The sequence below is a fragment of the Thunnus thynnus genome, chromosome 16, assembly GCF_963924715.1.
Source record: "Thunnus thynnus chromosome 16, fThuThy2.1, whole genome shotgun sequence".
Taxonomy (NCBI): Eukaryota; Metazoa; Chordata; class Actinopteri; order Scombriformes; family Scombridae; genus Thunnus; species Thunnus thynnus.
This window is the reverse complement of record NC_089532.1, coordinates 17,556,311-17,572,713: the sequence shown is the minus strand read 5'-3', so window position 1 is coordinate 17,572,713 and position 16,403 is coordinate 17,556,311. Positions and strand designations below refer to the sequence as shown.

The 16,403-nt window shown below is 38.8% G+C and overlaps 1 protein-coding gene and 2 long non-coding RNA genes across 4 annotated transcripts; 1 reads left to right on the top strand and 2 right to left on the bottom strand.

The window, feature by feature from the left end:
* Positions 1-3,226: 3,226 nt before the first annotated feature.
* Positions 3,227-5,911, bottom strand: arf6b (ADP-ribosylation factor 6b). Its single transcript, XM_067613874.1, has 2 exons — positions 5,770-5,911; positions 3,227-5,539 (listed from the first exon to the last, which is right to left on the bottom strand). Exon 2 carries the CDS (start codon positions 4,853-4,855, stop codon positions 4,328-4,330), a length of 528 nt encoding a protein of 175 aa, XP_067469975.1. The 5' UTR covers positions 4,856-5,539; positions 5,770-5,911; the 3' UTR covers positions 3,227-4,327.
* A 2,668-nt stretch (positions 5,912-8,579) lies between these two features.
* On the bottom strand, positions 8,580-10,956 carry LOC137199230 (uncharacterized). Its single transcript, XR_010931753.1, has 4 exons — positions 10,541-10,956; positions 10,142-10,296; positions 9,581-9,642; positions 8,580-9,338 (listed from the first exon to the last, which is right to left on the bottom strand). It is a non-coding gene; the product is annotated as an uncharacterized lncRNA (long non-coding RNA).
* LOC137199231 (uncharacterized) lies at positions 10,559-14,611 on the top strand. 2 transcript variants are annotated; one of them, XR_010931754.1, is made up of 3 exons: positions 10,559-10,627; positions 10,994-11,066; positions 13,310-14,611. It is a non-coding gene; the product is annotated as an uncharacterized lncRNA (long non-coding RNA). The 2 variants fall into 2 exon arrangements; XR_010931755.1 differs by having other exon boundaries at positions 10,994-14,320; positions 14,533-14,611.
* The last annotated feature ends 1,792 nt before the right edge of the window (positions 14,612-16,403 follow it).

Sequence of the window (16,403 nt, the reverse complement as noted above, 5' to 3'; positions counted from 1 at the left end):
CATTGGACTTCACAGTCTCAGATTTTCAAACTTATTTTACTAGCTTATACGAAAGTAAGATTGTTAGATTGTTTAGGAGTAAAAAACCTGCACTCACGCACCTGCACTCAAAGTCACAGTATAGACAAAAAAAACGACGCAACTGTGCAGGCTTACACGTTTTACAAGGCAACCAAAGGCTTGCATTTGCCGTGGCATTCGAGAACGTTAACCTCAGCAGGAAACCTGAAACAACTTTCAGGCACTTCCGCACCCATTTTAAAGTGAGCCCTGCGTGAGTTCATTATTAACAGCTTAGAGGCTACAGAAGGTGCACAGGAATTAAAGGAGGCTGTTTGACTGTCCTTGAGGATAAGCAGCCGTAGAACAAAGCTGAGTGAACTGTGGCTTAGAGTAGGTGTTCCCTCCTACCATTTGGGAGATAAATAAACCGCTTTAATAATGGTGTTCGCCTCTGTGCATAAGAATATCTGTGTCTGCATGCATCACAAATCCCTAGCTGGGTGTGGCTGTTAAACTGTAGGCCAACATTAAAGCCAGCAATGACTATATCCGAGCTCTCAGTCAGAAATGTGTATGAGTGTTACCTACACTCTAGACTATTCTACAGAGTTAAGAGGAAGTGAAGACAAGTGAGGATGGCAAACAACACCCACCAAAAAAACCACAAAAATGATATCAGGCTTTTGTAGGTTTGTAGGTATGTCAGGAGTGCAGCTGTATTTACTATCACCACAGTTATACCTAAGCTGTTTTTAAATCTTTGCCAAGATGAGTAAGAAAAGGCGAATTGTCATTGCAACAGACAGTGAAAGTTGTTCCAGGATTGCAGAAGTTGACCTCTTCCCACTCTTCCTCTTTCCATGTAGAATAGAGGAACTCACTGGAAACTTGCAGCACAGTCTGCCACCTATGTAACACCAAAACCAACAGGGCACACTGGCAGAGATCCCATCAGAGCGTCGTCGTCATAGGAACTGCCCCAACAAATAGACATTCTGGCCACCTTAGGCAAATCTGTCACACACATTCCTATGCAAACTAGTGGAAATGTCTAAGCAAATTTGCCTGCATATTTTACAAATTTTGACACCTTTGAATTATGGAAATCAAGCCCCTGTTAGATCAACTGGTGAGACGTGTAAAGAACCTGTTGCTGTGCTGTCAAATGCAGACATGTCTGACACTTCATATGCAAGAAGACTGAGACTCATTACGTGCAGCGCCTATTACTGAACTTCTTTCTGTGACCTGAAACCCATTCCTGACCTTTCCTCTCAGGAAGTGAAAGGAATTCCAGCCGGCCACAGAGGGAGTTGACAAAAAGGCCAGGAGGTCTCATCTTCACAGAGGAAAGGCTGTAAAAATCTTTCTTACAGTATCTGTCCTTGCCCCGGGGGCCCCCGGTGCTGCTAATAAAGCTGTGAGGATCATATGGTTGTAATGAAGTGGTGGGAACCAAAGTGGCCATTAGAGCCCAATTAAACTGCCATCAGCTTCTAATGGAGGCCCTTGACCAAGCCTTAACTGAGAAAGAAGAGTATTTACAAATACCATCGGAAGCTCCGATACTGGCTCAACTTGCAGCTCGTGTTTGATGATTTCGATTAATGCTTCTCTTTTTATCTTTAAATCACAGTTGCATGAGGTGTGCGTGGGTTGTGTGAACATAACATCTGTAGCAGAGGCGTCATATCTGTCTATGTCACCCGACCTGTTTGACGGAAACGTCTGTGGCGCTAAAGCAAACATCCTGAGGCCTCCGCAAGCAACTTGCTAAGGACCAGATTTTCCATACAGTGAGTGCCATCGTGATTATACAGCCAAATGTCTGTGGACGCAGATGCACGTATACACAACGACAGTGTCTGATTGTTAGTGAACACTGCAAATCCTCTGCTCGTCCGCTTGAGAGGCAGAGGGCGTGCAGCCCATTCTTGTAAATGCAAACTCAGCTTACACAGTGCCAGTTTTTATGTAGATGTGTAAAAACACTGGGAAAGACAAGCGCCCTTCAGAATGTTAAGAGAAAAAAAAAAATCCTGAGAAATCTGCAGAATAATACCAACTAATCTTTTGTAGCCCTAAACAGCGGTTTGTCACCATCTTTGTCCGGAGTGAAAACACTTGTTAATCAGCTTTAAAGGAAACTAAAACATTCTTTCATGTGACTCAGCAGTGTCTGTTTTTAACACTTAACAAGAGTTCTGTTCAACTTTTAAAGGAATATGTATTAAAATACCTAATAACATATGCCCCAAATCTTTCTTTCGCCATGAAAATGTGATGCAGTTATGCCGACTTAAATTGGGAAAGAATGACTATTCAGCAGCAGCAGGAATTTAACAAGGTCAGTATTTCAGGAGAATAGAAAAGGGAAAAATAGAGACCCCAAAGGACATGGACCTCATCTTCCTACCTTGCTGCCAGGTGCTGACATTATGGGATGTCAGAAGTTCACCATTCTTCATGATAGATAGCAGAGGGGTCACATTATTAGAGATTATTTATAGTAGTAATAATGTTATTACACACTCATAATTATGTGGAAAAAAGTATAATATATGGTTGTAAGTGGTCTCATTAGAAACTGGTACCTTATTAGAGGTTAATAGAATGACTCTCATTGAGTTTTTTTTAAACTTATATATTATATTTTCCTTTCAATTTCTCAACAGCAGGACAGAACAAATCGTTCTCACTGAATTAAAAACAACTGACACTTGCTTTTTAATGCCAGTGCCAACCAAAAGCAAACTCAGGAAGTTACAGCTGACAGCTCAGCATCGACTCAAATGTGGCTCGCGACCAACACGCAACACTCAAAAAGAATTCATAATTCAGCTGTATGTCTTCACTGCCCCTCCAACTCTCATGCAAACTATCATGTGGTTCTGTTGTTGTTCCAGAAAGACCAGCAGTTGGACTTCCTGTTTTGTACATTTTCCCCCCTCTTTTACTGGCAAGGGCACTGAGGCCAACGACTTAGTTTGAGGGCTAACAGAGTCCTCATAAAGAATCAGTCCAATAGCACTAGAAACCAGAGGAATTTTAAACACTGCAGACTTGTAAAAAATGCAGTTTTTAGTCTTTCCTATGTTTTGTAATCACTGATCATATATTAAACTGTACTACTTCCAAATAAATACATAAAAAAAAGGTTGGAGCACTTACAGGCCTGATCACAAACTGCCTTTGATCCTCGAAAAAACAGAGACATAACAGATTTAAAATCACTTTTTTAATAAGACATTACAATGACATTGTTCTGTACATGGTCCCCCCAGTCAAAAGAGGAGTAAGAGCTGCACCACAAGGTGTCTTCAACATTTCACCAGTAAAGCAGCTCCCTCTGACTGCACGACAGATGGACTCTGATGGAGGGTTACTGTACTTTCGTACTCATGCTACAGATATAGGCTATCATATAATGTCCCATTACTGAGACTAATCAACTGTGGTATCAGATTGAGAAAGCTCAGAGCTGAACGACATTCCTTTGGAGAGATTGAGTCGACTGACTACGTGTTACCCAAAAATTAAAAATGCATCCCGACAAGCATGTTCAAGAGTTACTGGAGGCCTATTTGTTGAATATTCAGCACAATTAGGTATCAAGACATGACACAAAAGGTCAATCAGTTAACTATATAGCCCACATAGGTGGATTGGGAGAGGGGTAACAAAACATGTCTGAAGTCATTTTTTTTTTCTCTGATGTCAAGACTCATGACAATGAAATGTAAGCAGTGAAAATTCCTTTTTTTCCCCCCTTGCAGCAGTCAATACCATTCAGAAGAAATACTTTTCATCACAGTACTGTGTTAAAACAAATGTCAAAGTCCTTCAAAGTAGGTTGCTTGACATTAAAGATCTCACCTTTAAAGAAAAGAAAATGAAAGGAAAAAAAAAAGAAAAACCAAAAGATCCAAGTTCAATGCAACAAAGACTGAAGAACCTTGAAACAAGCTTTAGTCCAATAATGAAGATAAAAACTCCAGCTTCATTAGAAAAATTATATAAAACAGGAAAAAGAATAGGCAAAGGCGGTGATCTCTGTGGCTTTTACAATTGGACCAATTCATTCAATATTCATCAAGCAAGCCCCCGCCCCCCCCAAAAAATGAATGTGATATAGGCCCGCTACACATTACAAGCAAACTTTAAGCCAGCAAACCCATTTTAAGATAAATTAGTCATGGGGTAAACGGAGTATTAAAAATAAATGGGGGATAATCAACTTTTTCTTAACCATACTCATTTGAGAAGTTATTTGTTATTTGCAACTTTATTATAGTTTTGACCTAAAACAGTCAGCACTCAATCATTAAGATTTGTAATTTGAGGTTAGCCATGTCAAGCCCTCATACAGTCCATCACCTGTGGTCGCACAGGAGGGCTGAACATACCAATTCCTATCTCTGATGCGGGTCAATCCGAGCTTCTCTTGGATTTCATGTGGCTTCATGGCATCCGGAAGGTCTTGCTTATTGGCGAATATCAAGATGATGGCATCCCTCATCTCCCGGTCATTAATGATGCGGTGAAGTTCCTGCCTTGCCTCGTCGATGCGATCCCTGTCCGCGCAATCCACCACGAAAATTAACCCTTGGGTGCCTGTGTAGTAGTGTCGCCACAGAGGACGAATCTTATCTTGGCCTCCAACATCCCAGACGTTGAACTTGACATTTTTGTAGGTGACAGTCTCCACATTGAAGCCGACTGTGGGGATTGTGGTGACTGACTGTCCGAGTTTCAGTTTGTAAAGGATTGTTGTCTTGCCAGCAGCGTCAAGTCCAAGCATTAATATTCTCATCTCCTTGTTGCCAAATATCTTTGAGAGCATTTTCCCCATTTTGAACTCTTGTGCATAAATACTTTGCTCGTTAAGAGAAAAATAACAAATTGCACACTGATGATTTTTTTTTCACTTGGACTATAGCTTCAGTTTAATTATGGGCTCACTTGTGAAAACATGACTCAAAGAAGAGCATATGTATGGGGAAAAAAAGTCAAAAATACACGCTCATGTTGAGTCTAGCAAACTGTACTTGCGAGGGGACTTTACTTGCGAGTCTGTGCGTCAGGATCCTGTGAAGTGCAGGGGCATTTATGTTCAGAGTACCACTATGCTTGCAGGGCCTTTACACACCATGGCACGGTTAGTCTTAAAAACTTGGCAGCAGCTGTTGCAGGACGTTCATTGTGTAGCCCAAATCAACATAAAGCTGCATGTACAAAACAGGCCGTGGCGTATAAATATTCGCACAGAGCAGATATGGCGTGTATATAAGGCCCAGAAAAAAGCCGCGGTACTTGTGAGATCCCTCTGGTGTTTGTGTCTGGCGGTCCTCCTAACCGGGTGCGCCCTTCTTCTCTTCAGCACTACCGGGGGCAGAAAAGCAGCTTTCTACAGCTATTCCATCAAGCTTCGTGCCGGTTACCTTCACCTCGCTGGAGGGGACGTCTTCGGAGGAAAAAAATCCTCGGCGATTCAGCAACACATGTATTCACTCACGAAACTCCACTTCTCGTCCCCCTGAAAGAGATTTAGGAGGAGGGTCAGACATCCCAAATTAGCTGGCTACTGCCCATGGCTGCTAATGACGGCTAGCATTAGCTAGCTTGTTGCCTAGCAAGCTAACAAGCTAACGGCGGTTAGCTGTAGCAAACTAATCATATCTGGACTTAAAATACGTGCGACAGTGACAAAATCTTTGCCTCCACTCAATCTGAGTTTAACGCTTAATTGAAATATAAGTCATTTACCTCCTATCTCCCCCTCCTCTTTCGATAAATACACCCAGCTCTCGTCTTTCTCCTTTAAGCCGAGCTGGTCGAAGTGCTGCTACACCGGAAAGGTGTGGAGCTGCATTAACCGCCACTTCCTCCCGTCGACTTCATTCAGCTGCTGCCTCTCACTGTCTGGAGCATTCACCAGTCATGAGATGAACAATACAATACATAATATGCCATTAAATAAGATATAATTTTCTAAGTACTTATATAATTATTATTAGATATAGCACAACCTGACAGCGATTACTGTAAGACTGTAACGTTATGCTTTACTTTAACGTTAGCGGTGCATGTTTGTTATTTTCTTCTCGGTCTATAATTGTAGCTTTAGCTGAATATATTGAATAGTAAAACATTTTTATCAAGAGAATGAAAATATACTGCATCTTTCAATAACAATTTAATGGGATTAGTTTAGTGACTCTGACTATACAGGCCTATGTAAAGGGTAATATCACCACCTTGTGGTAGTTCGAGGCTACATACAGTCAGTCAGTCCCTTGTATTATCAATCAGTTGAGCATTTCCTTTTGTCTGTCTTGACAAACCTCTTTGGCGATCGATGTCACTTAGCTGATTTGTTAAACTCATAGGTCCTATTTACAAATAAACAAACAAATCATTGCTAGTTCTAACCCAGCCCCCACACGCAGTTAATTCGGACAAATAACCCTTATACGTTGGCTTTATTTCCATGTTTTATTCATCATTTTAAAAGTTTATTTTCGCAGATAACAAGACAAAAGAAAAAACATAGCGTATTAATGGAGTAGGCCTTAAAATAAGTTTGCTTGAGATTAAAAAAAGAGCAATGTGAAAGTGAATGAAGACATCTCTCCAAAAAAAGGTAAAACAAATAAATAGGCTAACATTTAAAATCGAAGTGCATCTGTTATCTACAGCTGCTTTTAGACAACATGAAAACCCTCTTCCTTCTGTTGGTTAAGCACCTTCAGTCACTTGATGGCAGCAGGGCCACGGCGCATGTCCCAGTCTGGTTACTTTGTTTCATGCGAAATCAACACAATAATCAATCAATCGTCTGTGCTTCTATACACGTCAGACCTCTAACTCTTTCCCCCTAAATTGTCCAGAAAATGTCCACGTCAGAGCTGCGATCCTGTAGACTTGCTGTGGTTTTACAATTTTATTCAGTATCAAAACATGTAAGTTTATGCAACCATTAAACCATCTTAAATGAACTATTTCTTCACTCGTTTTGGGCATAATAAACATAATCTGTTCTAATTAAATGTATGTGCAAAATTAATTAAATGCAACCCCTGCAACCACCATTAATACAAACTAATACATTCTTTATACTAATCTCTGTAACTGCACTACTGTTGCATCATTGTATTGCAGAATTTCCCTCCGGGAAAAGGAAAAAGGTTTAACAGTGTAACATTACGCACGGAAAACATGACATGATGGAACTTTAAATATTTCCACAAGGGCAAATTAAACTTTAAAAGCCAGAATATCCGCGTTTAGTTGCTGATTTTTGCCGCTGTATATGTATATTCGGACCAATCTGAATAATATTTCCCCGTTGAGACTGTTGCTTTGGTCTCTCATTTCCATTTGGTGAGCCAATATTTCATCATATGCTACTTTTATTGGAACATCTGTTTAAAGACATAGCTGCTTGAGAGGATAATCATTAATAAAAATTCACTTCAATTTAATACAAACCGTTGCACATACGACATGCGTTTGGACCCCCTCATTGTCCCTGCACACAGGCTACTCTTTGTATTAGACGTTGCAACTGAGTTAAATAAATGTTGGTATTATTCTAGAAAATCCGCCACGTATAATTGTCTTTTGTAGGCTTAATGTAGTATACAACTGAACCTTGAGCTGTTTCTTATAACATCTACTGTATTGCCATGCAATGCATGACTACAATAACAGCACATGCTATTGTCTTTCAGTACTCTGCAGGAGCAAGTAATCAGTCATAAGTAATCAGTAACCAGTAATTTACCATTACGCAAGGTAGGCAACTACCTGGGGCCCCCAAATTGAATTATGTTACTATTCTATCTCACTGCACCCTGAAATAACTTCCAAAAGGCACCCAAAGCACTTAAAAAATATGCAAGTATACTACTTACTTAATCTGTACTTCTGCTTCAGAGGAAAAGATTGTATTACTACATATATACAGATAAATGTTATTGTTATGTTGCAGATTCAGATTTTACTGACAAAATTCAGATTTTACTGACAAAATATAACAATTAAAGTATGATGAATTATAATTCATTAAACTATCCAGCATTATATAAAATAGTTTGGTAACACTTTATAATACAGCCCGCGTTTTACGGTGTAACTTCCCATCACTTACCATGTAATTTCCCGGAATTTATAGTGTAATTTTCTCGTATGAATCAGTACGTTACATGTGTATATGTGTACTAAAATCAAATGTTTTTGCTCGTGGCAGTTATGACAATCATTTTTTTATGCATGTGTGTTTGACAGGCAAGCTTCACCCACACTCAAGAGATTTATTATGCTTATGTCTTATACTTCATTGTATGAATTTCAATAGAACAAGGCGAGAAATGGGTCTGTACTTTTGAAAATTGGCTCCTAGCAGCCATGTTGGTCCAGCACTGCAGCAGCTCATAACAGGCAATCTTACCTCTCTCCAGTGCACAGCTATGAAAGGCTTGTATTGTCATCCGAGGATGAAAAAATAACAATACAGTAATGTAATAATATACATAGTATATCTTTAATTACACAATAATAAGGTACGCAGGAAGTTATGAAAAATAATTTTATTCTTTAATTACACATAAACCACAACATATGTGCTGTTCTCCCAGTCTTACTCTGTAGGTATAGACTAGTTACCCTATAAGTACATGGTAACAACAGGGAGCGGGCTGGATTATGTTCTCCCATCCTTACTTAACTGTTTGGTTCTGTTACCTTTCATGTCACAATCTAACAACATGCAATGTGTCATTAACAACACACTGGACCAACATTTTGAACAGACAATGAGAAAACATTATTGAACATGATTAAATAGAATATGTTTCATTTACAACTTCTTAACTATATAAACTACTATTATACAATATAAATATTCTATATAAATTGCAATATATATAACTTAACAAAAACTGTACATAAAACTATATATAAAACTTAAACAACAAAATAACTCTTAACTAATCTATCTATCTTAACTAATCTATCAAAATGCAGTTATAAAATGATTCATTTTAGTAAAAAAAAAAACAAGAACAAAACAGGAAACTATGTTTAAATTGTAAATGTAACAGACCAACAACAAGAACAACAACAAAAACAATTTTCAGGTACTTTGTTCTTATGTTCTACATCGCCACTTTACTGGGAGGAGTTCATCATTTCTTTTGAGTCTTTTTTATTTTGTTCTTCAGCTCAGGGCAGGAATCCACAAATCCTTTAAAGTGCAATGTGAAATCTTTTAGGGTTGTCCCTTCAGTGCCGGTGGAGACACTTAAGTTTTCCCCTCCTGAAGCTATATCCACCTGTAATCACAATTATTAAAGTGTATTACAGTATAGTGAAGTCTAAAACACACATGCACACAATTGTTACATAACAGCATTCATTACATTAACCCCACACACCCCATCCACAATTAAAAATGATAATTACAAATTATTCTGATATTACGTAATTTGTAGTAGTGAATAATAGTTTAAAAAACAAGCACAATGGCACCACAAATACAGGTATGACATTTTCACATGCAGTGCACATACTGTACCTCGGCAATGATGCTTGTCAGAGCCATTGTTGTTCTGTCCACATGATCCATGGTTTGAAGGCCTGGGAAACACAGGGATTGATTTTGTTTTTAGATTTAATTCTGTACGTTTTTCAGGACATACTTATACCTGTGTATGACCCGCTCAGGTGTAGTCAAGTGTTATATTTCTTTCCCGTACTTGTTAGGTTTAGGTAATAAACAGAACTGTGCTCTAGGTTTAATATACAGTACAAACTTTAACTCACTATATATTAAATAAAAAACAGATATTACTCCCTAAAGTAGAGTAAAATATGCTATCTAACGTAACATATTCATTCAGCATTTAATTTAAAACAGCATGGACCATGTGAGTTTACATTCTGGACACAGAGGTAATAATAACTTGTACAACATTCTTGCCAAAGTCCGCCTAGCATGGTGGCTAATTAGCGATTAGCATAACTCGCGATTAGCATGCTAATACACATGAATTTGGTTGTTAAGACTTTAGCATAACGGAGGCAACATATTACGATAAGACACACAATGTTGCACATCATAAATATGACTGCTCACCTAACAGGAGAATATGACAGAAGCAGGTGATTTGATTTGCTCTCGCAAGCTAACTGCCACATCCATGCCACAGCCCAGTGCTACTCCACGACCGTCGGTCTGTATACGAAACCCGAACACGCTTGTAGACAATCCATGAATTATATAGGCGGAAGCTTTTTTTTTTTTTTACCAGGATGGCGAAGTCATGACCCAACCTACTCTGCCTCTGATTGGCTTACCGTGATATTCTTACCCTAATCCTAACCAATCTCACTTCTCATACCTAAACCTAACCAACCCAACCAACGAAGGCAACGAGTACTAACCAATCAAAGGCAGAGTAGGGCGGGTCATGACTTCGCCATCCTGGGGAAAAAAAATTAGCGGAAGAATACAGGCGGGCTCAGATGGCTGTACCTGTGGCAGTTAGCCTGCGAAGCCAGTTGCGCAATCTCTGCATTCACTAACCTCATATCACCTGCTTCTGTCATGTTCTCCTGTTAGGTGAGCAGTCATATTTATGATGCGCAACTTTGTGTGTCTTATCGTAATATGTTGCCTGCGTTATGTTAAAGTCTTAACAACCGAATTCATGTGTATTAGCATGCTAATCGCGAGTTATGCTAATCGCTAATTAGCCACCATGCTAGGCGGACTTTGGCAAGAAGGTTGTACAAGTTACCTCTGTGTCCAGAATGTAAACTCACATGGTCCATGCTGTTTCAAATTAAATGCTGAATGAATATGTTACCTTAGATAGCATATTTTACTCTACTTTAGGGAGTAATCTCTGTTTTTTATTTAGTATATAGTGAGTTAGTGAGAATTTAGTAATCCAGCCCGCTCCCTGTTGTTACCATGTACTTACAGGGTAACTAGCCTGTACCTACAGAGTAAGGACTGGGGAACATTGTGAACTTTCATAGCTGTGCACTGGAGAGAGGTAAGATTGCCTGTTATGAGCTGCTGCAGTGCTGGACCAACATGGCTGCTAGGAGCCAATTTCCAAAAGAATAGACCCATTTCTTGCCTTGTTCTATTGAAATTCATACAATGAAGTATAAGACATAAGCATAATAAATCCCTTGAGTGTGGGTGGAGCTTGCCTGTCAGACACACATGCATAAAAAAATGATTGTCATAACTGCCACAAGCAAAAACATTTGATTTTAGTACACATATACATGTTACGTACTGATTCATACGAGAAAATTACACCATAAGGTCCGGGAAGTTACATGGTAAATGTTGGGAAGTTACACTTTAAAACAATTGTTACTCCCTTGTTTCTCGTTGTTTTGTTTTCTTCCGCTGTACCTACTTTTAAGTACCAGTAAGAACCGGAAAGTATTTAATATGTATGAATTCATATGAGGAAGTTGCACCATAAGTTCCAGGAAATTACATGATAAGTGATGGGAAGTTACACTGTAAAACGCGGGCTGTATTATAAAGTGTTACCAATAGTTTAGCACCACCTTGAACAGATGTTAAGTGCTAATAATTAGGGGTGCACAATATTGGATTTTTTGCCGATATCCGATATGCCGATATTTCCAACTCATTGTGGCAGATTGCAGATGCCGATACCGATATATGCACATATTTTCTTCTAGCTGGCTGAGGAGACTATTATGCATGCAAGCATAGATTGTACTAAGTATGATCAAGAAAGACAATATATGAAGGAAGAACTTAGGAAGACTGGAGTTCAGGAGCTCAGCGTTAAAACTTTAATGAACTTGCCAAGTAGGTGGAGCAGTAGAGTTTTCTTTGAGTTTATTAGACAGACAGCATTAATGTGCAGGATTTAATCTCTGGTCCACACTCCAAAAAGAAGATGTCCCCCCCCCCCCCCCCAAAACAGAGTGATACATCCTGTCAGCTGAGGTGTTTCCTATCTGTGCAACCGAACATAGCAGCTCTTGTGCGGACTACTTTAACCTGACAGTGCTGGTGCTTCCCCCGCAGGCTCCACTTCACTCAAGCTGCTTCTTTCCCCTTTAACCGGAATAACAAACTGGGGCTCGGTGCTCCGGTTGGATCCACATGGAGCATGGAGAGCCGGGGCTAACGTTAGCTGAGAAGCTAGCGGAGCGTTAGCAGCAGCATGACCGGAGGGAAGCACAGCCAGCTAGTGTCTGCTAGAAGAAGCAGCTGAGTGAAGTGGAGCCTGCCGAGGAAGCACCGGGACTGTCAGTGTGAAACAGTCCGTGGAGGGAAGAACAGTGATGCGGCAGAGGAGAAGGCAACAAATCAGCCTCTCATAATCGGCAGAAAATGTTCATTTCGGCCGATACCAATGACATGCCGATAATATCGCGCATTCCTACTAATAATCCCTCTCTTTCACTCTTCAATTTAAGTAAAAATTTGAATGCAGGACTTCAACTTTCACTGTGTGATATTAACAGTTTTACTATTAATATTTTTCCTTCAGAAAAAAGTTTTGAGTACTTTTTCTACCACTGCCAATACCAACGTTCCCAGTTAGAGAAAGGGTGAAAAGTAAAGCAAGATGGCGTTTGCCTGGGGCCCCCAAATCATAAAATCCACCCCTGCAAGTAATCACAAATTTCATTAAATCAATGTGTGCAAAGACCTGACTAGGACCGTCCTTTGGCTATAAATTACTTACAGCTGAGTGAAAGTGACTAAAACGAGAGGGCATGATCGGTTCTAAGGTCAGTTGATACTGAATGGGGCTATGCCAGGAACTGGCAGAGAAGTGAAGAGTGAAGTGAAAGTGCATTAGCTGAGACAATTTAATAAAAATTCATTTTCCAAGTATGCTCAAAATTTTTCTGTCCTGTCAGATCTTACACAGAAATTTCACTTCCTTTTTTAATCAAGATTTCTCAATATTACATTTCATTGCTTCATTCCATCAACATTTTGTAACCCACTTAGAGTTTGTTAAACGACTATAGTCTCTTACATTTATCCTTTACATTTATACTGTATATCACAGTTTCATTAATAATCAACCAAATCAAATTGTATAACAAATTAATAATCAACTCCAATGGATTACACCAAACATGCATAACTTCATCAATATGATGTCATATCATTGATGAAATATTCATATGTGTCAGATATTCTTAAGCATTAGCAATTCAACAAAATATTACTTTATTCAAATGGTTAGCCTCTTCCTGTACTATCATGCCTTCCCCCCCACAGCTGGAGCACCTGTTGCAGCATTTCCTCCATTAAAGTCCTTCTGTGATGTTGTTCGATTTTCATGGAAATGCACGATCTTTTTTGGAGACTACACAGAACAGCGGATCAGAAATGGTGTGTTTTCAAGATGCCAATTGACGTTTAAATACTTGAATATTATTTCAATATCAGTGTTTCTCACTATCTCGGCTTCTAAATGGCTCAGTCATGATTCTGGAGGGCAAGTCTATATTTTCTGGGCCAAGAAATGCAAAACTCAGAATTATTCGAGAATCAGCATGAGGTGACAAACAATAGTGCATTAGACAATTTAAGTGACATATTTCAAGGAGAGGATGACCACACACTAAGCTTGAATTATTTTATTGTATTACCAATGTTTTGACTGCACAGCAACTTTTGCAAGTGTCAAACAAAAGTCTTACATATACATACATCACCTGGTAGCAACCTGCAATCAGTGACATTATCAACAGGCCTTTTCATAGCAGACATTATCATTATCATCGTCACAGCAGGAAAAGTGCAGGAGGAACCAATGCTTTTAACGATGGCTCTGTGTAACAGGGTCAACTGTACAGCATATGTATTATAATTACACAAAAATTGTAAATAGTTAAATCCTGACGTGCTACTCCTCCAGGGTCAACAGGTGGAACATTTAAGGCTCAGTTCACTGTACCCCTACGTTCACTTTTGTGGGTGTCCCGCCGCCCCCCAAATGATGTCCCCCGCCTTTACCTCTCCCCTTTTGTTGTCAAACTTCATGGGAGAGGTAGGTGACGTTGTGCACTCCTTTTTTGAAGTTTGTTTATCAGTCTGGACTTATTGTACAGTATGGTAACACAATTCTGTTATTTAATTTGTGTAGGAGCCTGAGTTAGCGTCACAATTGACCGGAGGATATTTTCTTTTCATTTACTTCTGTCAGGTACGTTTTCGGTATTTTTGGTGTGTTTGCTGCAACATGGCTGCCCTTTTGTTGTCTTACTTCATGGGAGAGGAGCCTGAGTTAGCGTCACGATTGACCGGAGGATATTTTCTTTACATTTACTTCTGTCAGTTGCCGGAATAAATGGTGGCCTCTAACGAAACCCTTGTCTGAGCCTCTTCCTTATGACACAATGCAAGAGTCAACCGGTTACATCTGTTCCAGTTGAGTGTTGCTGACTGCTTCAGTTCAAATGTTTGTTACTAACTCTCTCACTCTGTCCCCCATTCAGCCACTGCTCACTTTCCTCGGGTCTCTGCCCTTATGAATTCTGAGCATTCACAACCTGTCCGCCAAACACCCTCAGATGTCTCCTGAGGAGAGTGTGTAATCTAAATTCAGCCACAGACACATTAAAAAAAATGGCTGTTATTCACATAGATAACCTTGTAGTTCCACTGTAGCTAAGCTGCTGTTGGCCAAACTTAAGAGCCTTTGGACTGTGGGAGTTATTTTTTGCTTTTTTTCTTAATCTCTTGCTCATTCCTCCAGTGTTGCTTTTTAGTCTATAAAATCTGCAGTAAGAGATGGTAGGTATAATGATATTTGTATCGTAAATCATTTAGGATTTTGGTTATAGTGATACTGTGATACCACTTAAAGTTTTTATTTTTCCTGGTCTTAAAGGCAGCATTACATTTCTTCTTAAGATGTTAAGATGTGTAAAATATTGTTAATTTAAACAATCCAATTCATCATCTCGAACATGCTAACCTATCTTTTAATTTGTTTTACAAGAACAAGGAAGAGTTTGAATCAGGCCTTGACAGGCTTATGAAGAAAATTGCCATCATTGGTGATTGGTCCATCTCAGGATCTGACCACAAGACAGCAACATTGTGGGCAAGGGAACCAAGGTCCTGGAGGGAAGGGATATCCCAAGCTGCTGTACTTTGCTGATGGACATAATATATGCTCTGAATTTGAGCTGTCCCAAGGAACATGAAATGTACTTTTGAAGTGTTTCAGGAGCAGTTCCTTGAACTTGATGGACTAAAATCCAGTGCAAAAGTCTCTGTAAAACAAAGATTCCACTTGTTTTACAGCACTATCAGATTTTATTAAGATGATGTTGTTTTGTATTTTGAAGTCCACTGAGGAGGTTACAAAACTGATACTGTGACAGAAGAGAGGACAGAAGATACCATTTGAAATTGTTTTGTCAACTGTTTGTTGTGCAACAAATTGTGTGTGCAATTTGTTGCACACACAGCATACTCAAAGCAACTTGACAGAGATTGTGTAAATTTGAGTTAAAAGGTCTTTACTATATTGTGCAAAAACACATTGCAGCACCTTAAGAAGATTGGGGGCCATTGTAAGTTAATACTTTATGAGCTTTGATAGCACCTGCTAGATTGCAACTTTGTTACTGTAGTTTTACAAAATGATTTTAAAACCAGAGTTAACATTTTACATTTAGCACTGTGGTTCTACATACTTTAGGCCTATAACTTTGTTGTGATAGCATAATTCAGTATGTTAACTGCTTAATTTCCAAAGGCTATATGGATATTTGTGGGACAATTTACATTTGTAGTATTGTTGTGTTTTTAAGGTTTAATGCCATGTGTTCAAATACACAACTGCAGTGCAAAATAAAAAGATTAACTTCCTAACAATTTTGTTGTTCAATGAATTCATTTTTAAAGCTACTACATGGAAAGAAAGCTAAAAACTACTGAAGAAAATCTAATTGGACCAACTTGACTTTTTACCTGTCATCCACTTAAAACTTGTGTTCATAATTATGATAATTAGGTACACAATACTTAAAAATTCCTTTTAAATATTGTGGAAAAACTTGTTGGAAAAACTTATTTTTTATGAGTTATCAACTTAAAAACTTGTGTTTATGCTGCCAATTATTAAGTATGTAGTAATTAAAAATATCTTTGATTGTAGAGGTAAATCTAATTCCCCTAACTCAATGTAGTTTGTTGGTTCAACATAAATTTATCAGGAGTTGTCATAACTCAAAAAGCTTGATGCAAACTGTTATGTTAATTTTTTTGTTGAGCTAAAGCATTTGTTTAGAGTGTACTTGTGTGCATATTATGTCTATTTTATTTATTTATATATTTATTGTATTTATTGTATTTT

Bases quoted from the DNA above. Each gene is read 5' to 3' on its own strand.
- arf6b (XM_067613874.1), bottom strand. From the start codon at position 4,855: ATGGGGAAAATGCTCTCAAAGATATTTGGCAACAAGGAGATGAGAATA.